This window comes from Tenebrio molitor, chromosome 2, assembly GCF_963966145.1.
Source record: "Tenebrio molitor chromosome 2, icTenMoli1.1, whole genome shotgun sequence".
In the NCBI taxonomy this organism is placed as follows: Eukaryota; Metazoa; Arthropoda; class Insecta; order Coleoptera; family Tenebrionidae; genus Tenebrio; species Tenebrio molitor.
This window is the reverse complement of record NC_091047.1, coordinates 5326451-5353193: the sequence shown is the minus strand read 5'-3', so window position 1 is coordinate 5353193 and position 26743 is coordinate 5326451. Positions and strand designations below refer to the sequence as shown.

The following is a 26743-nucleotide window of genomic DNA, read 5'->3' as shown; positions in this document are numbered from 1 at the left end:
CACAAATATGAAATATTATAATTTTATGCCACCTGTCGGTCGCGATTCTGAATTTTCTCTTTGAAAAGGACCATAACCTCGCTCATTTCGATGTAACCTATTTTGATTTCTAAGTATTTTAATTGGTTCTTCATGATTTGTTGGTTTTGCTTTAATTCCATTTGTTGGGCTTTCCTATGATTACCTTCATTATTCTATCTAGAAAAACCCCTCGACATTATTTCCTGTAACAAAGTAGTTATTTAATACATATTTACGCTATAAAGAAAAACTTTATGAAAGTGAATGAAAAGTCATGAAAACAGAAGCGAAAGGTCAAGGCTGGTAATTCTGACGATAATTTTACTATCTAAGTCTTTTTATTATTCTTTTTTATGCCATCTCCAATGGTTTTTTGCTATAATTTAATACCTACATTACCAACTTCACCTAAAAAACCCCATAGCTTTGGCTATTGGTGCTGAATTAAAGCAGATAAAATCCACCTATCTGCGTTGGAGAAAATTTGATATCACAAGATGTAGGTATCTACTTTTTCATATTTTTTTATTTCATCGATCTGTTTTTCTCTTAATTTAATAGTTTTATTTGGTCTTTCTGTTAAATCGAATCTTATATTACAATCTATTATTTTTTCTTTACAACTTTGGCGTTCCTTTATTTGATTAGATGATAAAAAGTATAAGTACTCTATAATCATTCCTAGTCTTTCACTCTAGATTGGCTTTGCCAGTCATTTATTTAATTAAAAGCTCTACCTACTTCATTTCCAAATAAATCTTTTCATCTAGAACATGCATTGCATATCTGCAATTCGTTGAGATTCAACTGCAGCATATACCGGGTGTTTGTTTGTTTTATCTTTGTGGTTACTGCATTATTAAATAATGCCTTTCTAACCTCTAAATCGAAAAGAAACGAACATAATTTACTGTATTAGCTGATAATGAAATAACTTTGGTATGCAGAGCACTGCCCTTTTCTAGCACACTTTAGTGAACTGTGTGTTCTCCATTTGGATAGTTAATTTTTTAATACAAACAGACCGCAATACTTTGAAATTATTTATTTTTTATTTGTCCTGACAGTTTTAACTTTTTTAATATTCTTTGAAAACAGAGCAAAATCCTTGAAATATTAGATTTTTAAAACTTGTTTGACAAACAAGTTAAAATAAGTGCCGTAAAAAATGTTGCATACTGAACAGACCCTACTAGTATCTGTGTTAAATATTTTATTCTCGTGATTAATTCTTGAAATTTCGTGGGCAACTGATAAAACCGAAGAGATAATGCCGTCCTTCCTGTCAACCTATCAAAACTTTTTATATTTGTCCAGTCCAATCAGTTAAAAATGAATTTGACGCCGTTGCTTTTGGTGTTGACCCTCCACGGGGTCGTTTGTGACGAGAGGGGCGCAAGAGTTCGCCGGATCGTCGGAGGAGACGCCGCTGTGGCTCCCCCTGAAGATGACCCCGTCGTCTTTACGAGATTCGCCGGGAAAACTGCAAGAGTCTTGGGCGTGAGAGACCTACCGCACTACGTTTTCCGCGGAATTAGATACGGACACGCTCCCGCAGGCAAAGAGAGATTTCTTGTAAGACCGCCATCTCCAGACAAATTCGATCTAACAAGTCTTTTACAGCGACCACGTCAGTACTTCCTGCAGGGCTTCGAAAACGCCACTCGTTTCCCACCGCCCTGCGTCCAGCCCGTCCCCGGACAAGACAAAGTGATAGGGGACGAGGACTGCTTGTTCCTCAACGTCTTCACCCCAACTTTACCTACAGGACTCGAAGGTAGGTACTTTGCCTTACACGAAAACCACAGAATTATCAGTTTTCCTTCAGGTCTTCCTGTCATTGTGTGGATACACGGAGGTGGCTACCGTTACGGCTCTGCGTCACAATATGGGGTAAGAAATGGTCTTGTGGCTGAACGGCGGTACTAACAAAGTATTTTTTAGGTTCGTCATTTAGTCGGGAAACAAGTCGTGGTGGTAACAATCCAGTACCGCTTGGGTTCTCTTGGTTTTCTCAGCACCGGCAGTAAGACTCTTCCTGGAAACGCAGCACTGTGGGACATGGTACTAGCAGTACAGTGGACTCGCAACTATATCGGGTTCTTTGGAGGAAACCCGCACAAGATAGTTGTGATGGGGCACGGTACTGGCGCCAGTAGCGCCATCATGGTCGCCTTGTCTAATGTTGCAAAAGGATTGGCTAGCGGAATTGTGGCCATGTCAGGAAGCTCTCTTTCTCGTTTTGCCACCGACGACGCTCCCAAAAACACAGCAATGCAAGTGGCGGAAGCTAACGGTTGTCCTGTTGTTTCCGAGCTGACCATGGTCAGGTGTCTGCAGAATCTGTCACCAGACTCCATCATTAAAGTAAAGTGTATTAACTGAATGTTTCTATAGAGCATTAACGGTTGCAATGCAGGTGGACTCTTCGATAGAGTCCCAACGCATTGATAATCGTGGATTCATCTCTGGATTGGCTGGAAAGCTGGGGTCGGCTCCGGTGTTCGAGGGGCGCCGCGACGGGCGCTCTTTACCTCCGGTTGCCGAAAACGAACCTTTAAACGACCCGGACAGCGCCCACTCGAGAATACCCCTCTTGACAGGGATAACCAAAGATGAAACGAAAAGAGCTTGTCAAGGTCAATACAAAGACGAAATTGTGAAGAAACTGCGCGGGGTTCCGGACTTCTTGGACAAGGTTTTGGTCAAGAACTTGCAAGACTCGCTCGGGTTGCAAAGCAACAACAACACAAGAAGAGTGTTGAGTCTTCTGGACCCCAAACAGTTCAAGAATTATCTCGAGTACAGCAAGAGCAACATCCACGAAGGTCTGGGCAAGATATCTGAGGCCACAGGTGATGCTTTGTTCAACGTTCCTGCGTTCCTCACCGCCGACGCTTGGTCCAAACAAAACGCACCTTCATATCTGTACAGATTTGAACACGTGGGGAAAAAGAAGAAAGGGTACAACTTCTTGAAGGGGCTGCCGATAATCGGAAACAGCACACAAAGTAGCGTAAGTGTTTGTATTGATTCCTGATGATTGGGGTTTGTAGGTGACGACTCTAACGACACTGTCGCTCACGGTGACGAACTTGCGTACCTCTTCGACGCCCAAGACTTGCAAGGCAGATCGTTGGGATCAAACGACGACTCAAACGAAGAGGACGACAAAGTGCGCGATATTTTCACCCAGATGGTCACGGATTTTGCACGATTTGGTAAACTCAGTCTGGGCAACGAAGAAGTGAAGCCTTTCTCGATCACCGACAACAATTTTGTACAAGTGGGGCCTAAGCCTAAAGTTTCCAATGGTTTCAGGTTTTGCGAGATGGGGTTGTGGCTGGGGTTGGCCCAAAGACTGCAGAGCAGCTCGTGTCAGTTGTTTAAGGTGTTGGACTCCCAGCTGAAGAATCTTCCGACGGATGTGCTCAAACCTGGCGGTTTAGGCGGTAACAAGATTGGGGAAGCGCTCGGAAAAGTGGGGAAACCCGGAGCAGTGGACAAGAAGAAGGTGCAAGAGAAGCTCTCACCGGTTTCTAACTCACTCGGAATGTTAAATCCGAATCGAGACAAGCCCAAGAGTAGCCAAAAGGTGTTGCCCTTTGGTATCGGGCGTTGACACTCATTTATTCAACTCTAAATACAAAATATGCTTTAATTACAATACAAAATGGCGTAAAATACTTTTTTTGTTCGACACTGTCAGAATTTGAGAATTTTCTCCTGTGTGAACGGATTTTGATAAATTTGACAACTTGTCAAAACGAAACGTCAAGCTAATTTTAAAGGTTTTAAGCGATTTGGAGCCTTTAAGGGGCTCGTCGAACAAAAAAACGTTGTATTCAACTCGTTCTTGTGTAATTTGGGCTTTTTTTGGCACTCGTGGACCTTTAAAACTCTCGTTTCACTCGAGTTTTAAACTGGTCCACTCATGCCAAAAAAAGCCAAAATTACACACGAACTCGTTAAATAAATAACTAATAATAAATACTTATCAGCTTAGTGCCGTAGTCTTAACTTTTTATAGGCGAAGTTTGCGAGCCACAGAGTCCCGACGAAGAAATGCAAAATGAACATCATTCGGAAACAGCTTTTGAAGGTTGCGTCTGCAAAAACAAATTGAAAAGAGGGTTTCCAAAATTGTAGTTGGACCTACCAATGCATAAAAACAATAAAAGAGCTAAGCTGCTTAGTATTGTGAGTAGCAAGTTTTCGTTGCTTGTTCCGCCTTTAGCTGTAATTCCAAGTAGAGGTTTTGAGATGTGGTCCAACCCTCCTATGCTCAGGCAAATTTGGACGGCGCCAATCAACAACGTGTACTCATTGGTGGAGTCCGCGACCACTACAGTGTCGAGTTAATGCGAAAAGAAACAGTTGATAGAGAGTTACTCACTGAGATATCCCACCGCTCCCAACCAGTAGAAAATCCAAAGGCAAATCGGCCTCTGCTTCTTGCCGATGCGAAACCAGTAAACCAGACACAAGAAAATTAAATTGATTAAAGACAACGCCCCCACCAGTGCGCTCATGTGCCTAATGTTGATCGAATCGACTTCAATGTACAAGTAGCTGGGAAACATCGAATAAAACACGAAAGTGGAGTAGATGTTGGCCACCATCATCAGCCACGACTTGTAGAAAGTGGGTTCTTTCAACAAATCCAGACGTTTCTTGAAACCGTCGCTTTCAGGGTTGTTGGGCATGAAGACGTTCGAATTTGTGGGCTCCGTCACGATTTCGTCGTCGTACGAATAAGTGTTGTTGTTGTTGACGGGAAAATCGGTGAAGAGAGGTGACGGTTTCTGAGTTTTCGTCTCATCCGCCAGTGAGAGATTGTTGATAATTCGAGGTGAAGGAGGGTCGTCGTTGTCGAAACGTTCCCAACCACTTCTCTTGGGCGTGTTTTGATTCTCGTCGTCATCCTCATCGAAAGCTTCCCATTCGTTCAGTTTCGCGTACTTGACATCTTCCTCGTCGTCGTCGAAGCTTTCCCATTTCTTTGGGTCCTTCTTCACATCTTCTCCCTGCTCTTTACTTTCCGTGTTGCCACTAGGTCCCGGCTGAGGCTGGTGGATTTGGATTTTGCTCACGTGCGTCTCCGTGCTCGTCTGCCGTTTGATTTGCAACTCGCGGGAGTTCTTGGAGAGGATATCCTCCTCGTCGTCCGGGTTTGACTGAAGACAGTTTAGATCAGTTACAATTTTTGTCGGTTCGAGAGTACTCACGATGACGAACTGGTACGGTTTCGTTCTTTTCGATGATTTTAAGTACATGGGCTTTCTGAACAATAAGCTGACAACTAAGCCTTGGAGGACTATGGCTTGGTACCACAGCAAGACTTGTGTCAGAGATTTGCTGAGGATGTGATCGCCTAGAATAATTGGGGCTATCAAGAATCCGAGATAGGAGATAACTTGAGAAATTTCGTTTAAAACTGGCAGTTTCAGGCGGAAATATTGCGAAACAAGAGTTTCACACTGGACCAGCAAAATGGACGCACCGACACCTGCAAAATAACAGAATTTGAAAAAAGGCCTCGAGGAGAAGTCGAATAAAGAAATAAACAGAGATTGAAAAATAAATAATTTGTTACAACTATTGTATCAAGCAAAAATAAATTTTTATTTGAACATGAGGGATTTTATTTTTATTGGGTTGGTGTGTTTAGTTACCATTTTTAATAAAATGGGTTTAAACAATCCAATCACATTCAGAGTTAGATATTTCAGTTTATTTGAATAATATGATTAGATTCCAGTTCCGTCCTTGGTGTATTTGTGCAAAGTAGAACAAATTCTACGTTACAATTGTCAGAATGAAACAATTAACGAAAGTGAGATTTCCGACTGTCTTTTGTTGGAATGGTCTGTCAGAAATTAATTGAAGTACGAGAAAAACAAAGTAGGCCACGACTCGCCATCCATTATTGAGAACTTTGACAGTTCGGTTTATTTTTTAGGAAACTTGTGGAGGGCTTTCAAACCTGAAAGAACTCCCGCCAGTGGGAACAGCCAATAGTCGTGGTTGCCGGTCATCCCCATCCACATAAATAACATTCCCGCGCATGTAAGACAAGTCCCAACGACAGCGACCAGGCGAGGTGTTGTCGCTTTGAAGACGATTGTGCGGGAGAAAGACTCTGAAAACAAAAAAGGTAATTAATTTTTTTGTCTATCTTAATCTATATTCAATAATGCTCTAGAATTTTTGGGTAGTTTGGTCTCACGGTCGCAATTTGAGTCACGAGATTACAATGTGCATGTGCATGGTAGTTCGTAAACAAGTTCTTTCACGTCTTGCGAGTCGGAATGCTGGTTTTATGAATGGAGAACCTATCCTCCTCGTCTGATTTTCGGAACACGTTTTGTTGTGGATTCGTTTTCTAATGTCTGATCGCTACTCGTGATTTGCATCGCAATAAAAACATTTTGAATTCAACTCCAACGACTGGAACCGGAAAACGTGCGAGATACATTTAACAGCCTCGAAAATTCTGTATCGTGTGTTGAAAATTGCACATTTGGATTTCGAAAAAATGAAAAACAAGTTTGTTAAAGCCAAGATTGTACCACTATGAGGGTGCCAGTTGTCAGGTCCCTCTTTCCTTTCGTTAAAGGTTGTTAGATAAACATAAAGTTTAAGCAAAGTCTACTGTGGGTGGTGATTAACTTTTTCTTTTGAACGTACAGTTAAAAGAAGTTCGCCTAGACGAGTAATTGCACCTGGGTTTTTTTTATGTTCGAACGAATTTCCGCCACAATCGGTGACCGGTTTAAATGTGTAAAACATGAATTAACATAAATTCTTTTGATTTCGACCGATTCAACATCATTCTAAAATTCTTGGTTAATTAATTTTTTGTGCTGCCATCCCAGGACCTTCCACAATTTTTGTGAACTAGAACGAATACAACACTTATGCAATTTGTTTTGTCTGGTTATCGAATGTCTGGAGCGACCGGTCCGGTTTCAAGGACCCCGCTCGCGGCTCTTTTGTTGTGTAATTTATGGCAAAATTTTAACACATGTGGGTCCATAAACGTTCCAAGTGTTTCCGTTCGATTTGAACGAAGAAGGATCAGTGATTTTAACATTTCTTTGAATATTAAATTTAAAAAAATTGTTTGGTACGCCCTACGAGAGAGGGGTTGGATCAGGTAGAGGGTACTGGGGTAGAGAAGGTATCAGTTGCTGCAGACCAACTATATTGCGAATAACGTGCACGTGTTCGAGTTTTTGTTTGCATTTCAAAACAATATTACAAGGTGAGTTCAAATTATCATAATTTAACTGTCATGACAAAATTCCACCAATTTTTGTGAATACATATTTTTGTAACCGTCAACTGTAAGGCATTTTCTGGAATTGATTGTGATTCCTGGACCCACTCGCCTCACTCCGCATTAATCAACTCGCTTTGTTTATGTTACACCCCCAGTGTGTAAAAGAAAAAAAGAATCGAGCTTTAGTTTTTTGAGTTATATGTCTCAATTCTACTGGAATTGTTTCCGACTTTTTTAGTACATATTTTAATAAATCTTACAAGTTGATATCTTCATTAAAGTTACACAACGGCGATTGATGTTTCAATTAAATAAAAGGATTATGATAAAAAAGACAGTTACGTCGAATAGTTAATTTTTGAGAGGTTAATTCGTTGGAAAGACTTCACAAATAGTCCACAAACATTTTGCACCTTTTATCACGGTAAAGATTCATCAAACAGTTTCTGTTCGGGTGTATGATTTTAGATTAGATGAGATTTTAGTAATCGAATTCTACGACTCTATTGAAAATATTTTGGTAAACTGCAAAAGTACAACAGAGCGGTTTGTTGCTGGTGGAGGCTGCACAGTTATCACAATCAGTATAAGTGCTGTTCTGTTAACAACTTATCAGTGCTCTCTTGACTTGTTGACTTAAGTGTGAGACACGTGCAAGAGTTTATTTGTTGGCAGTTTACGATTTCCTCACAATATAAGGTAAATTCAACTTATTACATATTTGAAAAGAAAATTCTTCCGGTTTTTCTAACTTTCAAAGTTGATTGATGTTTCATTCATCTATTCTGGATGATTACAAAAAGCTGTTGAATTAGTTGTTTCGATTGAAAAAAATGTTAAATCATATTTGGAAAGATTTCATCGATACTGCACAAAAAATCTTAGGACCATTACGGATATAAAAGTGTTTACTTTTCATTGGAATCAGGTCAAACCTTAATTTTTAGGAATAACGCCAAGTAATATAAAATTTATGTCTGTTCCATAAGGATTTTGTGATGCTTTCTTTTTCGAAGAAATTTTTCTTTGATCCTCATCCAGGTACTTTTTTTTTGAGAATATTTTAATCGGATTATTGGTAAAATGTGAAGAGTTTACACGTATAAAGTGACAAGACAAGAGAGTCGGGGTGGTCGTAACGAAAAAGATTCTCTGATTGGTTGTTTGGGTGATTATTATTATATTATGAGACCATTACAGTTGAGGGTAGTTTTGAGAACTTATTAGAATAAGTGTTTAATAATTTCATTTAAATTCTGAAGTTTTTCTCGGGAAGTACCGTTACTTCTTGATTGCTACTCATTTGTCTGGTGTGTCTTCATGAAACTCGACAACCCGATTTGGGGAATCAATACCGGTTGTTTGTGTTCAGGGACGTGGGGACGAAATTTACAGTTCAAGGTTAGGTACTTAACAGTACTCTATTCATAAACCATAATAAAAATGTGGTCGGCACACCCTTCTGGAAAACATGTAGTTCCGGACGACCCGGTCTCCAGGAAGAGAGGTAGAGTAAGGCGCATTACTTCAAAGAAAATTTGTTCATTTGAGTCTCAAGGACACCAACTCTAAGTACATCACCACATGACGTTTAAGTAATAAAATTCTTGGCTTAATTTTTTTCCTTGGATTATGATGCTTGATGGTCGACTTTCAAAAAACCGTATTATGTAAAGGTATTTTCATATTTGGTGGCGGAAACAAAAGACTGAGAAATGTCACAAAAATGTATTGTCAGTGTCAAATTTCTCATAAACGCTGTAAAAAGGAATGTCTAGGTAAATTTAAATTTTCGTTAAATAGATTGAAAAAACAAATTCTAAGGAAACCAATTTTTGTCAGTGCTTCAAAAGGAAAAGTTATTCTCATATAATCAAACGTATTACAAATTATTTCTCTAGTTCGACGATTAATAACTTTCTTATTGCCAATTTTCTGCATTTCTGTCGAAATCACGAACGTCTTTGAGAAATTTGACACTGACAATACAAATTTGTGACATTTCTCAGCCTTTTGTTTCCGCCACCAAATATGAAAATATCTACATATAATCTATTCCATCTTTAAAAAAACGATAGGTTGCCATGCTTTAATTTTGTTAAATTGGCAGTACTGAGGAAAGTAGTAGTTATATTTCATTTCATTTTGGTTGTGAACCTTTTTTCACTAAATTTGAAATGCTATGTTGCCAGATGATTCTAAAACAAAAAGTTATCAATAAATGTCATTTTGACGTTTTTCTAATGTATTTTAAATTAAACAACACAAACTAATAATTTAAAGAGTTTATTACAAGTGCACAATGCCAAAAGTTGAGACAACGTAGACAACGTAGTGTGTTGAAGTGCTACACACATTTTAAACGAGATAGGCCCGATCTAACGATGCGATTTTTAATAGACTGATGGACATCTTTAATGTGAGAACAATAAATTTGTATTCGATTAAATCCTAAACTATAATTATAGGTAGGAAGATCTGTTATATATTGCATAATTACAAAAAAGAGCCTGGAGGATACTAAGACTACAAAAAGAGGAAAATCAGAAAAGTGTATTTTTTTAAAAGAGATCTGACCGAAATTATTCGTGCGCTAAACAGCAAAAACGAGTTTTTTTGCTTTAGACACTACCGGAAACAGTGAAGAATTTATTAGAATTTACAGGGGACCGAACTACTTTATACAGAATATTAAAATCAATGGGGTTTTTAAATACAAAATTGTTAATACATATTACAAAAATTCTTTGTGAACAAAAACACGTCAAAATTTCAAAGCTACAGTTGAAGCTACAGCTACAGTAGAAGATGATTCGGAATCTAATGATGAAGATGATTCTGAAGATGAAATAGTGGAGGAGGTTAAAGTTTAGATGTCTTTAAAAAAAGTGATTCCATTTTGGAGAAGAACTTTTCGGTTTTCTGCTTGTTAAACTAAAGAAAGCGTTCTTGAAACTCATTCAATGCCTCCACCAGATGTGTACTTTTTGTTTTTTTTCAATTGCTATTTTTAATAAAAAATGCTTGGTTCTTTATTAATTTCTTTTAATACAGTTTCGCAAAAAATCGGAACATAAGTATGGCAACACTGTGACTTCAAAATTTTCAAAATTCCTAACCAAACTTTTATTCAGATATACAGGATGAAATCTGTCAGATTGTCATGGCCAAGCATCGTTTTTTTAAAGTTGGAATACATTATATTTATTTTGAAGATGCTAACTTGATTTTTTTTAAATGGCACCGGGAGTCAAATTTAATGTTTTTGAAGTGTTTTTTTTTTGCGAAATCAGCGATTTAACACATGCCCACATCGCCGCCATTTTGAATATCTTTTTGCATAAAAATTATGTATTTCGCGTTTAAACTTTTTATTTTTTTTTATTAAAATGTATTCTGTTTCAGTTAAATGTCTTATCTTTACATTTATTATTAATTTTTATATATTTTTTGGTCAAGTACAGGCGGCAAAGAACTAACGATAGCTAAAGACAACATTTTCAAGGCTAACTAAATTTTAGATTTTTTCAAATTTTATTAATTCGATAATTTTTTGTAAAGTTTCGATTAAAATAAGATATGCATGTGTTACATCACTGAATTCACAAAAAAATACACCTTTTAAAGATATTAAACTTGACCCCCATGCTATTTAAAAATATCAAAATAGTTTTGTAAATTCAAAATAAATAACGTTAGAAAATTGAAAAAAAATCTCAGATAATAGAATTTAAATACATATGTATGTACTTGAAAAATTCCACGGGTATAAAACATTATCGTGGGGGCATAAAGATGTTACGGTGAATGATGAAACAAAGTAAAAATGTACTGTGTATTTCTCGTATATTGTATTTTTATGAAGAATTAATAGCATTCTGTTGTTCTCTTTATCCAATTAGGTCAACAGCAAGTTTCCTGTAATTTCGTTTAGTGAAAATATCGCGGTAATCGACAAAGATTCACCTCATATTTTCGCTGTTTTTCGTATTTAATTTTTTAATTATGTAAACCAAGAAATTTCTTTTTAATAACATATTGGCTATAAAACGTTTTGTTTTGTAATATTGCAATTTTTCTTTGAAATACCGCGTAATGGAATGTCCAGGTAAGGAACGTTAAACCCTTGGTTTCTAAATTTCCGATGTTCAATCCGGTATCCGTAATGACCAGGTACTTTTATGGGTATTAGGGTAAAATGCATGCACATTGTTTTGGCATAATGGGAGGCCATGGAAATTTTGTATTTAATTTGTTAGTAAAGCTGTAGAATTAGGCTACGTTCTTGTAAGTCTGATACCGTCAATGTTTAGTGCATTGTTGTCAGTTTTACTAGTTGCAATAGAAGAATACTCAAGACATCGCGGAAAATTCAGCAACATGTTATGTTCATTTTGATAGGTCCACATGTCAGGCACTTTAGTGAGGGATATCAGTGTGTCCAACGTTAAAAAAATAAAGCATGGGCTCCCATTATGCCAAAACAACGTGAACGGTATTTATTTTGGATTTTTCTGACAACATTGTTTTACATTCATCCTCATCTGTGTAAAATAAATGTATATTTTAAAAAGATAAAATTTTAACGGAGAATGTCTTATCAGTTAGTAGTTTCGCGGTGTTTTAGTTGAATTTCCAAATAAAGTCCGTTTTTTTTTGTAATCAATTGTCAATGTCAAAATACCGTGAAAGACCAAACTGTATATTAAAAAATCACTGACATTCGGTCCAGTTCTATCTCAGTTTCACCCTAGATTTCTCCTAGATCATTATTGAGGTTATGTTGCATATGTTTATGAGTTTGAAACACGTGTTTAATTTAAATTGTCAAATGTGACAATCGGTGACAATTTCAAAAATCAATGTTCCAAACGTGATTTATAAAATAATTCACTGTTTCGAATTTTCTGCCGACCTGACAACACTTTGACAATTGAATATTAAAAAAAACAGACTATAAGAAAATTGATACAATGTGCTTAACAACAATGCCAGATCCGCAAATGTTGAACCAGTTCAAAAGAGGAAAAAAAAAAACAATTACATTTTGTGAAATTATGCTGCTGGACTGAATCGTTTTAACAAACGGCCTTAATAGAAAAAAATGATTTTTTGACTTCGAGGCGCACGTGTAATTCTTACCGAAAAAGCATTTTGAAAACGAGAAGAACAAGGGAACGTAGAGGAATTGGTCGTCCCAGAGAAAAATATTTTTGTCTTCCGCTGTGCCATTCAGTTTGGAAAATGCCAGGAATATTCCAAAATTGACGATCAGACATGGAACCAACGCCTGAAAAACAGATCGCGATGATTCAGATTTGTTATCTGGGCTGATAAAAATACAACCATGTTCGATTTGTCGTATGTCGAAAAGTTGCCGGTTGCAAAATTCAGTTGACTCACCTGGAAGAAGAGCGTTCCTATAAACACCACCCAACCAAATCCTCCGTCAGGTATACTTGGCCCCAATTCAGGTTGCGTTGTGATGACATCGTCCAAGGATAGTGCATGTTCGTTTTCTCTTCGATGGTCGTCAGCGTGTTCATTTTCGACGTTCATTGTTGAAAATTTTTGAGGGGCACTCGCATATCAGCACACAAGAAAATCGTCTTTTTTCGAAACTAACAGGTGCATCACGACGTATCGTTATTGGGAACGGTCTTATGATTAAATTCTGTCCTTATCTTATCGAACCAAATGCGTATATTATGGACAAATGATAACATGGGTGTATTTAGGGAGTAAACAAATGATAGTGTTGTTCCTTGACGGCGTCTGTCTGCATTTTTCACAAAATTTCTCCCGATTTTTTCATTTTGTGCTTATGAATATAATGTTTTGCACTGACACCCACTCTTAGTGTTAACTTGTGAAAAACAAACAAAGCTCAAATGAAGTTTGTTGATTTTTGTTATCAAATCTGAAGGCTGGGGCAAGGTGCCACCCGAGCGGCACCAGTTGTCGATCGGTTTAAATCTCCCGCCAGGACTAACTTCGAGCCGAAGACGACTTCGTGTAAGTTCGCTTGAAGCGAGGTCGCCATTGATGTTTATTGCGCCTGTTGCTCCGTCAAAAATCATTTTGCTCCGGTGGAAGTGGACGGAGGAGTCGAATCTCATTTTCGAAAAGGTCCGCAGGTAACGCTCGTGTTCATCCCGCGGGATCGTCACGTTTCCACCCCTTTTGTTAAATCGATTATAGTCGTGCGCTGATGAAAATTCGAATTGAATTCGTCCAATAGCCAATAGCGGTTAACAAAATGGCCGTGCAGTACTCGAGTTGAAAACATGTCGAAGTTATAATTTTCGTTTGTGTTCGCCAGAGATGGAACCTCGTGGTCGCGGAAGAGGGTATGGACGGGCCCGCGGCAACCCGCAGCAGCAGCAACAGTATCCACCGCAGCGTCCAGGGTACGGAGGGCCCAGACAACAGTATCAACAACAAGCACCACCGGATCCGAGGCAACCACCACGTGGTCCCCCGCAAAGCGCGTGGACTAGACCGCCACAACCACAAGCATGGGTCAGACCGCCAGCGGGGGCTCCTCCGCAACCGGTGCAGCAGCCCCTGGGACGTGGGGGGCGACAAGCCGGCGACGATCAAAGTCAGGGGGCCATTCCTCGGAGAGGTAAGCGTTGAGACATCTTGAGAGAGATTCTAGGTTGTTCAAGACTTTTAATAACATTTGATTATTTCTACTACACCAAATACATATTTCTTGTTGAACTTTTAACAGCAAACTGATCATTTTCCAAGGGATCATGTGAACTGTTTTATTTCAAAAACGGGTTTGGTACCTGAGAAATGATCAAGTGTATTGTAGTGAGCATCAAGTACATAAGTGGTCCATTAAATTTTATCTGCTGTTATGATAGTTCATCTGTTAGGAATTGATAATAGAATTCTTTTAATTCTGGCTTCTACAGCATAATCTAAGTATCTCAATGATGTGAATTATTTTTCAAAACAAGTATGTGCATTAGGGGGGTTCACAGTAGACTTGAGGGCGCATTCTCATGATGGCACTGTTATGACTACTTGACTGGCACCAATGTGGTGACACGGAAATCCACCTGGTGCCGATCAGTTGACATCACTAATTGTTGCGGCCAGCAAGGTTAGAACCTGTGGGAACTTTTTGGCGCCAATGTCATTTGTTGGGCTCACCCCAAATACATTTTTGAAGGTCAAATAGAAACTGGCGAAAAGTTGCGAAATTAAACGGCGATTAATTCATCTCCTAGAATCAAAAAAGATGTATTTTCTTAATTAAGAGTAACATTTTACGTGTTACTTAATTTTATTTAAAAAAAATCAATTTTGTTTTGCATATTTTGAAGTTTTGCAACATTGTGTATAGGCTTATTATTTTTTTTTTTTAATGAAAAAATGCATCTACACGTGCATATTTTAAATCATATTTGCAGAAATTAACTTTGTGGCAAATTGTTATTAGCAAATGGTAGTTTCCAGTCAACGTGTGACTGGAATGCAAACAAATTAACTGCTCGATCAGATTAGGTGAAAGCCAATTTAGGCGAAAACAAATAAAACCTTGTTCTAACTGAACAATATGATTGGAATACATACATATTTTCGTAATTTAAAAAGATCAAATAAGAATAATGACGCATACATAATAGAAAAATTAAATTCTTTGTTAAAAAAGTTACTATATAACTATGTACGTCGCAATATGCTTGAAACACCTACCCTAACTGGACAGGGCAAAAACAATTTATTAATTTACTACGTTGTTAAAAAAACGTACCCACTTAAAAATTATCCCATTACGTTAATCACATCAAAACAAGATTTTCGAGATATAAAAATGTGTAGACAATAGGAGTTTTTACTTGAAAGTGATATGTATTTCTTTTTTGGTTAAAATACACTTTTCTTGTATGTTTTTAATAAACCGTAATTTATTCTTTTTCAGCGTTGTTAAGTTTTCACATACGTAACTGTTGGAACCCATCACATACGCTTTCACTTCTTTTTCATTTAGATTTTCTGCAGCTTTTAAAGATAAAATTTGCACTACCGCAATAAAGGTAGCACGAACGGTAGCGGTTGACGCCCAAGAATACTGCCCCAGTTGAAAACTGATTGCGGCTTTCTGGAAATACTTGCTGGTACTTTGTAATCTTTGCATATACCGGGTGTAGAATTGGTTTACGAGACATAGGATTTTACATGTAAAAATAAGGAGATCCAATTATTGAGTCCCCTAATAATTTTATGGCAAAATGGTTAAAATGAAAGTTAGAGAGAATTAAAAATACTGTCTAATTCCACTCTTTGTTTTTTTCTATCATCTTGTGGTACTGAAAGAAAAGCAAGAAAGGAGTTAAGACAAAAATACTAAAAAGCAGTACTATACTTGGGCCAACCAACAGATATAGTAATAAAAAAAGGGGATGTGGCCTAGTTGCGTAGAACGATATACGCCGAAGCCTGTTTCACAATGAAGCAGGTTCTTTGCCATTTGTCATTCAACTAGAGAAACAAAAATCTTGAAAAAAAAACTATTTTGTAATACAAATCGAAAAACGCCGAGGAAAACAAACAAACATAAACAAGTGGTCAAACTCCTGAAGCGAGGTTAAAACGAATGAGATGCCGGATACCGTTAAGTAATTTTTGTGGATGTACATCAGGCTTTCAAAAATTTGCGCACGTTTTGAATAAGCCAATTGGAAGCTGCTATTTAAAATACGCGGGCACTAGGGGGCGGTTTTATTACTATATATGTTGGTTGGCCCAAGTATAGCAACGAAATTTGACTTCTTAAATTATTTGTCGGGTGGTTTCACTATTATTTAATTTTCTTTTGATTTGCCCTTCAAATGAACTCCTACAGGACAGGACGAATGAAAAGGTATCTTCCATTAAATGTTCAAACTTCTCTCCAATTCTTCGAATTGTTTCTATAGCTGAAATTGGTCGAACTGAGAAACCTGAAGCAAATGTTGCTTGGAAGTTTCTTAAAGAAGATCCTCCATAATACCATTTAAAGAAAGAAATAAAATTTCATGCCTAGTAGAACTTTTTAGTATTTTTGTGTTAACTCTTTTCTTGGCTTTCTTTCAGTACCACAAGATGTTAGAATAAAACTAAGATTGAAATTAGACAGTAATTTTAATTCTCTCTAACTTTCATTTTAACTATTTTGCCATAAAATTGTTGGGGAGCCAATAATCGAAACTCTTTATTTTTACATGTAAAATCCTATGTCTCGTAAACCAATTCTACACCCGGTATGTATTAACAGCGTCGTGGTAAGAGTATCTGTGCCACGGGTGTCATATATCAAGGACTTTGGATATGCAACACTCAGCAATAACGCTGTTACCGTTAACTTGCACCTATAATTGCACCGCGAGCAGTTTTGTGCGCTCCTGATTGTTACACCTTGAACTAAATGGTCTGAACCGGTACTGCTGTTGCAGCGAAACAACGATTCATGATTGCAGTCAATAGAACTGTCGTGAGAACGGACCTTAAGTTATGCTGTGAGGAAACTCGTCCAATTCTACTCATAACGAGCATTATAATGGATACAATTGTGTTTTACTTCATTCTGCATTCATTTTTTTAAATTTATCTTGATCAATACGGATCAGGTTTTTACCCCATCAAAAATACTACAATTTTTTTATTGAAGAAATTTAGAATTGTCGCTAAATTTACTTTCTAGATTACTATTGTTTAATTTTGGAGGGAATATTTGAAGTTTTCGGGAATATTGCACCAAAAAGAATTCTACTACTTCATCTCGTGACAATTTAGGCAATGGAAAAGTGTTCAAATAAGATGTAACACCCTTTATTATTTTCTTAACATGTCCCAGAAATGGTTCAAAGTAAGCATTATAGATAACAGTTCTGGTAAGAACGAAGGCATAATAGCCAAATGTTTTTCCCTGATTAAAATGTACGAATTTTTTGTTCCCTTTTGATTCATCATGAGGTGCTTAGACTGCATCGTAAATTTTATTTGGACTAAATACTTGGTTTTTCTGCGAACACGCATTGAATTGATGTGCAATAAAATACGTGTTTACTTTAGTGGTCGGTGAAGGTGATCAGGCCATGAGCACCGCACCAGCAACCAGAGGCGCCGGCGGGAACAACGTCCGAGGACGCGTGGTCAACCGAACCGAAATACTGTTTACCAAACCAAAAACGATGACTTCCAAGCAAGGTTCGGTTACTAATAATTGCGTTTGATTTTTCAAAGTAATCGTTGTTTAAATGTAGGTACATCTGGAGCGGCCATCAACCTATTGGCCAACTATCTTCCTTTGTTACACAAGGGGAAGTGGTGTTTGTACCAGTACCGAGTCGATTTTAATCCAGATACGGACATTACGAGCGAGAGAAAGAAGTTGTTGAGAATTGCAACCAAAGAGCTTCTGCGAGGTGGTTATTTGTTTGACGGAACTGCACTGTACACACCTCAGAGAATCAACCCCGATTCAGTCGACCTCTTTGTTCAAAACGACAGTAGGTATTTTTGTTTTGTCATTTATTGTCACCGTAAAGTTTTTCACTTTCAGAAGAGGAAAACGTTAGAATAACGATTCGTTTGGTCGGCGACGTGGCGTGGGGCGATCGTCACTACATCCAGCTTTTCAACATCATAATCCGAAAGTGTTTGGCGTTGATGGGGCTCCAGCAAGTGGGCCGAAATTATTATATGCCTGACAACAAAGTATGTTACATTCTTGGAGTAGCGAAATCGTTTTTACGTTGATAATTCGTTTAAGGTTGTGTTGAGAGAACACCGCATACAGCTTTGGCCCGGTTATTTTACGTCGATGCGTCAGCACGAAAGAGACATCCTCTTAAATGTAGATCTTCAATTTAAATTCATGAGAACTGACAACGTTTACGATCTGCTGATGGAAGAGTGCCAGGGGGCGAACATGAAGAAAGAGTTCCAAGAAAAGGTGATCGGTTGTGTCGTTTTGACTTATTACAATAACAAAACGTACAAAATCGACGACGTGGACTTCAATTCGTCGCCGGAGAGCACGTTCAAGAAGGCCGACGGTAGTGAGATTACCTACAGGAAGTATTACCAAGATGTAATTGTTTTTGCGAAGTGTGGTAGTTTCGTGATTAACATCTGTTCCTTTTAGAAATACAAAGTTAACATTCGGGACTCGAGGCAGCCCATGCTCATTTCGAGAAGCAAACCGAGAGAGATCAGAGCGGGAATGCCCGAGACCGTGTACTTGGTGCCCGAACTGTGCCAGATGACCGGATTGACCGACAAACAACGCGAAAACTTTAACTTGATGAAGCAGCTGGCGACACACACCAGGGTGGGTCCCGACGGTCGCATCGCCAAATTGTTGGAGTTCTCAGACAAAATACACCGAAAGCCCGAAGTGGTCGAAGAGATCCGTCGCTGGGATCTGGGCATCGGCGACAGTTTGGTCCGGTTCAAAGGACGAGTTCTCAACCCGGAGAGCATTTTTGGTGCCAAGGATGACAGATTTTCAGCTGGGCCACAGGCGGATTGGACCCGCGAACTCAGGGCCAGGCCTATGCTCTACTCTCCCACCGTGGATAAGCTGCTGGTGCTGTGTCCAGGTCGTTTGAAGTGAGTATTTCGCTTTCGCCATAGTTGACAAAAGTCCATGCGTAAATCAATTTTGAATCATTCACATTTTAAACATGCAGTAGACATTTTGAACAAAATCTTGCGCTTTTAATTTTGTAATGTTGGTATTATAAGGCCTTGAAATTTAGGAGCTTGGTTGACTGGTGCGGGTCAAGCTACGACCCACGGTGTTAATTTTGCATTTCTTAAAATCGTCATTTCATTTTTCATCTGACTCAAAGTTCTTTGCAGGGGTCCCACCCAAGACTTCATGCAGGTAATGGGGAAGGTCGTCAGCGGCTTGAGATGGAGATTCGGCAGAATGGAAATCGTCGACTTGCCAGACGACCGCGCCGCATCCTACCTCCGTTACGTGGACTCTATCAAAGAATCCGAACTTCCGAAGCTCATCCTGACTGTGTTGTCTTCGAATTCGCAAGACCGTTACGGCGCCATAAAGAAGAAATGTTGCGTAGACCGAGCGATCCCCACACAGATGGTCGTGGCGAGAAATTTCAACTCGAAAGGCGTCATGTCGATAGCGACCAAGATGGCGATCCAAATGAACTGCAAGGTCGGAGGGGCACCGTGGTCGGTCAGCATCCCTCTCTCCCACCTGATGGTAGTGGGGTACGACGTCTGTCGCGACACGTCCAACAGAAAGAAGAGTTTCTCCGGAATGGTGGCGTCGCTCGACAAACAATTGACTCGCTATTTCAGCTACACCTCCGAACACGAAATGGAAGAGGAACTGTCCAATAATTTTGCAACGTTTGTGGCGTTGGCGTGCAAGAAGTACAAAGATGTCAACGGTCAGTATCCCGAGAGAATTTTGATCTACCGCGACGGCGTGGGCGAGGGCCAGCTGGAATACGTCTACGAGCACGAGGTGACAAGGATCAAGGATAGGTTGAAGCAAGAGATTTATCCGAATTCAGAGTTGAAATTGGCTTTCGTCGTCGTGTCGAAGAGGATCAATACTAGAATTTTCACCGACAGAAAGGACAATCCCCCTCCGGGAACAGTCGTCGACGACACCGTGACTCTACCCGAACGGTAAGTACATAATGTCGATTTTTCTTTGTTCGTCTTGACTGATTCGTGTGAATTTGTAGTTATGACTTCTACCTCGTGTCACAATGTGTCAGACAAGGAACCGTCTCCCCAACCAGTTACAATATCATCGAAGATACGTTGGGCTTGTCTCCTGACAAAATGCAAGTCCTGACGTACAAATTGACTCATTTGTATTTCAACTGGTCGGGTACCGTGCGGGTGCCAGCACCGTGCCAATACGCCCATAAGTTGGCGTTCATGGTATCGCAGCACTTGCACCGTCCTGCTCATCCTGACCTGGAAACTTTGTTATACTATTTGTAACGTTCTCGATGTAATTTTTTTAAAGAGTTGAAAGTTTCTAATTTTGCGTTACTCATTCCGTTCGTTCGTATATTTTAGGCCTAACCTAGCACGTGCCGTTTGACACATTCCGTTTCAGTTCAGAATAAGTTTTTCGTTGTTTGCTTGCATTGTATTTAGTTTTAGTGATTTCCGAACTCAAGTTGTTTTAGTATGTAGGGATTCCTTATTATGATAATTTCTCGTAATGAGAATTTTTTTACTAGAGATGTATGCGTTTCGTTATATTTTTATATAACATTTAAAATTAAAGTTTTTAAAAAAACATATATCAGTCCAGTTTCCATTCCAGTAGCTTGAAAAATTCAGACTCCGCGAGTTCCAACACTTTGCAGGATTCCACGTGGACCTGAAACACAATTGAGCTAAAGGGGTTGGTGGTGATACATTTTAATTACCTTTTGTTTTTTGAGGTTGTCAATCAGTTGGATTTGTTTCTTGTACCCGTGCAGCAACTCGTTTTTGTGTTTTTGGATCTGCTTAACGGTGGAGGTGAGGTCCTTCAAGTTGTTGCGATACGATTCTTTGGATTCCTGCACGAGAGAATTATAATTTTTTTAACCTGAACTTGCGTTTTTACCTTTTCTTCCTGTCTCAGAGTTTTTACGAGGGATTTGTGCTTTTCGATCTCTTGCGAGGCGCGTTTCAGGCGATTCTCGGAAGCGTTTAATTCGTTGGACGAATTTTTCAGTTCGTTCTTCAGCTGTTCAACTTCTTTTCGCAAGGCGACGTTCTCGCTGTCTTTCAGTTGCAGTTTTGAGTTGCAAGCTGTAATCTGATATTCACACTCAAGTCGAGCTTACAACGATTACAGGACCTACTTGTTTGTCCAGTTTGGCGTTGCAGTTTTTTTCAATGTTGTACTGTAAAAACCACTTTTCTTTTTCTTCACACGCGCCTTGGTAATTTTTTTGCATTTTCTTCAACTCTTCCGCCTTGAATTGAACACAGTAATTAACGGCGTCGAGCGTGATCGTTACGAACCTTATTTTTCAGTTCTGTTTGTGATTTCGCCAAGTCATCTTGGAGCGTCTTTATTTTTGACTTGTAAAACTGTACCATCCCTTTGGTCCCCATTTCATCTACACTCCTTGGCAAATTGAGATCTTTCAGATCTATATGTCTCATTTCGGGCTTGAAGTGTTGCAACTGAAGATCCTGCATTTTCTTGACCATGATATCGTCAACCTTTTGCAAGATTTCCTTCGTCTTCAGTTCTAATTGCTTGTTTTCTCTTCTGAATTCTTCCTCTTTTTTTAAAAAATCTTGGTCCATCTTACCGATTGCACTCCACTTGTGACTAAGGTTCTCGGGACAACTGTCATATTTGACACCATAACAATGTGACGTCGCTATAGCAACGCATCAACAATTCACACAAAATAAATTTATTCACGAAAGGGCTACATTTTTTATAAAAAAATAATAGAGGTATTTTCATATTTGGTGGCGGAAACAAAAGACTGAGAAATGTCACAAAAATGTATTCTCAGTGTCAAATTTGTCATAAACGCCGTAAAAAGGAATGTCTAGGTAAATTTAAACTTTCGCTAAATTGATTGAAAAAATAAATTCTAAGGAAACCAATTTTTGTCAGTGGTTCAAAAGGAAAAGTTATTCTCATATAATCAAACGGATTACAAATTTTGTCTCTAATTCGATGACGAATAACTTTCTTATGGCCAATTTGCTGCATTTCTGTCGAAATCACGAACGTCTTTGAGAAATTTGACACTGACAATACAAATTTGTGACATTTCTCAGTCTTTTGTTTCCGCCATCAAATATGAAAATATCTCTACAATATTAAAGATTATGGCAACGAATTCCAAGAAGTTTTGGGGCAAATCGTCTCCTTGTCGGGTTCTGTTGTCAGCACTTTAACCGCAACAACTGATCGACCTGGTTCGCAGTAATCTAGCTTTTCGTTGAAGCTCAATGTTGATAACCCCACGCCACAACGTCTTGGGTCCAGGTTGTATTTCACCACCTTGTCGCGATTCGAGTTGTTCACCGTAACATAATACCGCATCTGAAATAAACAATTTAAGAAAATTACCATTAAAAAGAATAATTTTTACCCTGTACAACGGACTCGTTTCTGTTTTGAGACTTTTGCGGAGTAGCTGTTCTCGAATTGGAAACTGACCGTATGCCTGTAGATCCTGCACTCATAATATTTCCTTAATTTCGAATGTACTCATCATGGCGTTAACTTCGTTCCTGAGTACTCTGTATTTTTCAGTGTCCAACTCCAAGATTGACGTTTTGGAATACGAATCCCTAGTATTCGGGGTGTATTGCTTCACAATGTTCAACATCGCTGATAATTCACCCGATGCACCTATTCCACAATTCTAGTATCGATGCACCGATAAATCTGAACAAAGGCACTATTGTGCGGCCACACCTAGCAGATAAATAACCGGGGTGGTATCGGTGGACTTCCCCGAAAGCACCTGCTTTGAAATTTTTTATTTTGTGCAGTTGTCACTCTTAGTCAGTCTAACCAACTGTCGACTAGTTATTGCACAGAATAGAATCCATCAGAAGGCAAAGTCGGCAAAATCGCCTTTGATCTCAGTCAGCCAGCGGCGGCCATTATTATAGAGTAGAATATCAGGTCCGCATTTACAACATGTGAGCCCCAGGTTCAGGTCCGGACTCGCATAAATTGTTTTGAGTTATTTGTGCGAAAAGTACATCGAATTACAGCGATAATTTGCACTAGAGCAAAACGGTCGTCAAGAAATTACCTTAGATACCAGTTCAGTGCAAATGTCATGACTGTCAACGACACACAAAATTACGTTTATTTGTACTTACCATGTAAATTTTTCTCAGGAAATAGTCGGCCAAAATTCCTCTCGTGCATGTAAAATTGTCTCATAATTTATAAATTATCGACAATTTGACATGCACTCGGGATATTATTGTGATAGGAGCTTATAAAAAAGTTTTTCCAGAAATGTTACAAAGTACGGAGTCGAATATGAATATAATTAATTCAATTCAAGAAGTATCAAGAATCACACAAATGGAATAGAACGAGGTTTTAATTATTAATAAGAAATAGAAAATAAATAAATAATACTTAACAACGTAATATTTTGTCATCCATATGTGACAATTTCAGTAAAGCATAATTTAGAGTATTTTTTTATGTGACAGAAAAATTACGTTCAAAAGTTAATGAAAGTACCTACATATAGTGGAGCTTTAACAATTATCAGATTAAATGGATCAAAAGAAATTGGCCAGACAAATAATATAAAAGCGAAAGAATTACCAAAATGGGACTAAATAAACGTATTAATAATATCAGACGAGATTTAGGTAGAATAACTCAATATTTAAAGGGTATAAATTCTAATCATCTAAATAATTGTATTCAATCCATTTTAAATAACAACCGAATACATTGTTTAAAATATAATGAATATAATAAAACATTAATAGAAATGAAAGACACTTTATTACAGAAGTTAAATATTTATTCTAAACGACTCAAAAGATATAAAAATAATAAACAACGGAAATTTGAAAACAAACTAATTAGAAATAATGAGAAGTTGTTTTACAAAAATTTAACAGATAATAAAACTGAAACTAATAACGGTACACCAAATATAAACGAAATTAAAGAATTCTGGTCAAACATATGGTCAAATGAAGTTCAATTTAATAATCAGGCAGAATGGATTCCTCATTTAGAAAATGATATACCAGATAGTAATAATCGACATCATATTCAAATTAGCCTTGAAATTTTAGTTAAAAATATTAATAGTTCACATAATTGGAAATCCGCTGGAGGTGACCAAATTCATAACTTTTGGTTAAAAAAATTTACTTGTATTCATAAATGCTTACTTGATCACTTTAAAGATTCCGATACTAAAAATCCATCAAAATATAGGCCAATCACATGTCTACCTACAATTTATAAAATTATGACATCTTGCATTAAAGTAATAATTTACGACCATTGTCAAAAATGAAATATACTTAATGAAGAACAAAAAGGTTGTGTTAAGGAGTGTTTTGGTTGTAAAGAACAACTCATAATAGATACGGTAATAATGGAACAAGCTAGAAAAAATAATAGAAATATTTGTACCGCATTCATAGACTACAAAAAAGCCTATGGATTCAGTACCACATTCATGGTTAATTAAAATTCTTAAAATTTATAAAATTAATTTGGATTTGATTAACTTTTTATCTCATGTTATGACATTTTGGAGAACTACTTTAAATTTATCAATAAACAATACTAAATTAAAATCCGAGCCTATTCAAATTAAACGGGGAATTTATCAAGGAGATTCTTTAAGTCCTTTATGGTTTTGTCTAGCCATTAATCCTTTGACAAATCTATTAAATAGCACTGGATATGGTTTCAATATTAGACTTAATAATACCACACTATCCAAATTAAATCACCTTCTTTATATGGATGACATAAAACTTTATGCATCTAAAAAGAATCACATTTTATGTTTACTAACAATAACTGAAAATTTCTCAAATGATATTGGGATGACTTTTGGTATTGATAAGTGTAAAATGCAATCAATATGTCGCGGTCATTACGAACATTTAGAATATATAACTCAAGAAGGAGAAATCATTAAAAATTTAAATAAAGGAGAATTTTATAAATATTTCGGTATTAATCAATCAAATCATATTCAACACTCAATTATAAAAGAAAATTTAGAAAAGCAATTTTATTTAAGAATTAAATCTATTTTAAAATCAAAATTAAACGGTAATAATTTAATTAAAGCAGTTAATACATATGCTGTTCCATTACTGACCTATTCTTTCGGTGTTATAAAATGGTCCAAAACTAATTTACAGAACATAAACATTAAAACTAGAGTTCTTTTTACCAAATTTAGTAAACACCATCCTAAATCTGCTATTGAAAGATTTAATTTACCACGCGAAAACGGTGGTAGGGGTTTTTCAAATCTAGAAATACTGCTAAAAAATCAAATTGCTTCACTAAAAAATTATTTCCTCAATAGAGCTCGTGATAACACCTTTTTTAATACTTTGGTTTCAGCCGATAAAGGCTACACACCTTTAAATTTAAGTGATAATATAATTTCAGATATTGTTAAGCCAAATATACCTGACACTATAGCAAATATAAAACAGAAGTCTTTACATGGGAGATACTTTAAAGAACTGGAACAACCAGAAGTTAATATTCAGGCCTCTCATGCATGGCTTAAGAAATCAAATATTCACCCTGAGACGGAGGGTTTTATATTTGCAATACAAGATCGTGTTATAAATACAAGAAATTATAAAAAACACATAAGTATGTGGTTTACAATCGATAATTGATAAATGTAGGATTTGCGGAACTGAAGGGGAAACAATTGAACACATCATTTCTTCTTGCACCGTTTTGGCTCAAAGCGAATATAAAAAACGTCACGATATATTCGCTAAAATTATACACATGAATTTAGCTGTTAAATTCAATTTATTAAAGAATACACAACCACATTATAGTTATACACCAGAAAGTTGTTTGGAAAATGACAGTTACAAGTTATATTTTGATAGAACAATTTTAACTGACATCCATATTAAGCATAACAGACCAGACATTATAATTTTAAATAAACAACAAAAGCAAGCATATCTTTTAGATATAGCTGTTCCAAATTCACACAATATAACACAGACATATAACACAAAAATTAATAAATATTTAGAGCTCTCCGTTGCTATGAGAAATCTTTGGTGTTTAGAAAAAATTTCGATTTTACCACTTGTAATTTCAGCAACGGGAATAGTACCGCAATCTCTTTTTAAAAATTTAAAAATTCTGGATTTAGATAACACATTGGTAGTTGAAATTCAAAAAGGTATATTATTATACTCATGTCATATCGTTAGGAAGTTCCTTAACATTGACACAGAACATAATACACAAAAAAGTCAAAATGCGGAGGCGACACGCCGGTAATTATGTTGATAAGCACTGCACTATTACTTGATAGTAATATCCGTAATAGTGTATGTACTCCGGCAAAATTGCCGTGCCGCCGGGTGGAGGTGGGATAGTACGAAGGTTTCTTACCTTGCTCGATTATGTTCTTTTGGAAAAGTGAAGAAAGCCAAATTACAGTTGTAGGCTTTGTTTTCACATTTTTTTGCCGTACAAACTATGCCACCTTTGAGCTTACTCATCTTAATATTATTCATGTATCGCTACCACTGGTAGAAAACCAATTGCGTCAACCGCGGTTATGATACGCTACTGACTTCTACTCTGAACTTATGGCCGCTTCATCTGCGCGGCTTAAATGCGCGGACTTTTCCCGCCCAAGAGAGTTTGTCTTCTGATTGATTCTATTCTGTGGTACAAGTTGTGTTTTT

At 37.5% G+C, this 26743-nt stretch overlaps 4 protein-coding genes across 10 annotated transcripts; 2 read left to right on the top strand and 2 right to left on the bottom strand.

Annotated features, from left to right (window-relative positions):
* The first annotated feature begins 1126 nt into the window (after positions 1-1126).
* Positions 1127-3643, top strand: LOC138124514 (carboxylesterase 1D). The gene is made up of 6 exons (XM_069039576.1): positions 1127-1596; positions 1645-1798; positions 1850-1914; positions 1966-2388; positions 2441-3032; positions 3078-3643. The coding sequence occupies exons 1-6, from the start codon at positions 1354-1356 to the stop codon at positions 3641-3643; spliced, it is 2043 nt and encodes a 680-aa protein (XP_068895677.1). The 5' UTR covers positions 1127-1353.
* Positions 3578-13161, bottom strand: LOC138124517 (uncharacterized). Its single transcript, XM_069039579.1, has 8 exons — positions 12710-13161; positions 12449-12596; positions 6008-6163; positions 5250-5530; positions 4418-5198; positions 4181-4366; positions 4005-4130; positions 3578-3710 (listed from the first exon to the last, which is right to left on the bottom strand). Exons 1-7 carry the CDS (start codon positions 12863-12865, stop codon positions 4024-4026), a joined length of 1815 nt encoding a protein of 604 aa, XP_068895680.1. The 5' UTR covers positions 12866-13161; the 3' UTR covers positions 3578-3710; positions 4005-4023.
* Positions 6043-20607, top strand: LOC138124509 (piwi-like protein Siwi). Of its 5 annotated transcripts, none has more exons than XM_069039560.1 (9): positions 6043-6178; positions 13629-13934; positions 17378-17512; positions 17569-17814; positions 17868-18022; positions 18078-18398; positions 18453-18919; positions 19172-19975; positions 20035-20607. In XM_069039560.1, exons 2-9 carry the CDS (start codon positions 13631-13633, stop codon positions 20297-20299), a joined length of 2697 nt encoding a protein of 898 aa, XP_068895661.1. In that variant the 5' UTR covers positions 6043-6178; positions 13629-13630; the 3' UTR covers positions 20300-20607. The 5 variants fall into 5 exon arrangements, with proteins under 5 accessions (XP_068895661.1, XP_068895664.1, XP_068895662.1 ...); XM_069039563.1 differs by lacking the exon at positions 6043-6178 and adding an exon at positions 7266-7288; XM_069039561.1 differs by lacking the exon at positions 6043-6178 and adding an exon at positions 7889-8005.
* On the bottom strand, positions 20552-26711 carry LOC138124526 (testis-expressed protein 9-like). 3 transcript variants are annotated; one of them, XM_069039595.1, is made up of 7 exons: positions 26445-26711; positions 22420-22800; positions 21323-22370; positions 21160-21273; positions 20919-21113; positions 20737-20871; positions 20552-20687 (listed from the first exon to the last, which is right to left on the bottom strand). In XM_069039595.1, exons 3-7 carry the CDS (start codon positions 21611-21613, stop codon positions 20610-20612), a joined length of 813 nt encoding a protein of 270 aa, XP_068895696.1. In that variant the 5' UTR covers positions 21614-22370; positions 22420-22800; positions 26445-26711; the 3' UTR covers positions 20552-20609. The 3 variants fall into 3 exon arrangements, with proteins under 3 accessions (XP_068895696.1, XP_068895695.1, XP_068895697.1); XM_069039594.1 differs by having other exon boundaries at positions 22420-22797; XM_069039596.1 differs by having other exon boundaries at positions 22420-22748.
* Between the last annotated feature and the right edge of the window lie 32 nt (positions 26712-26743).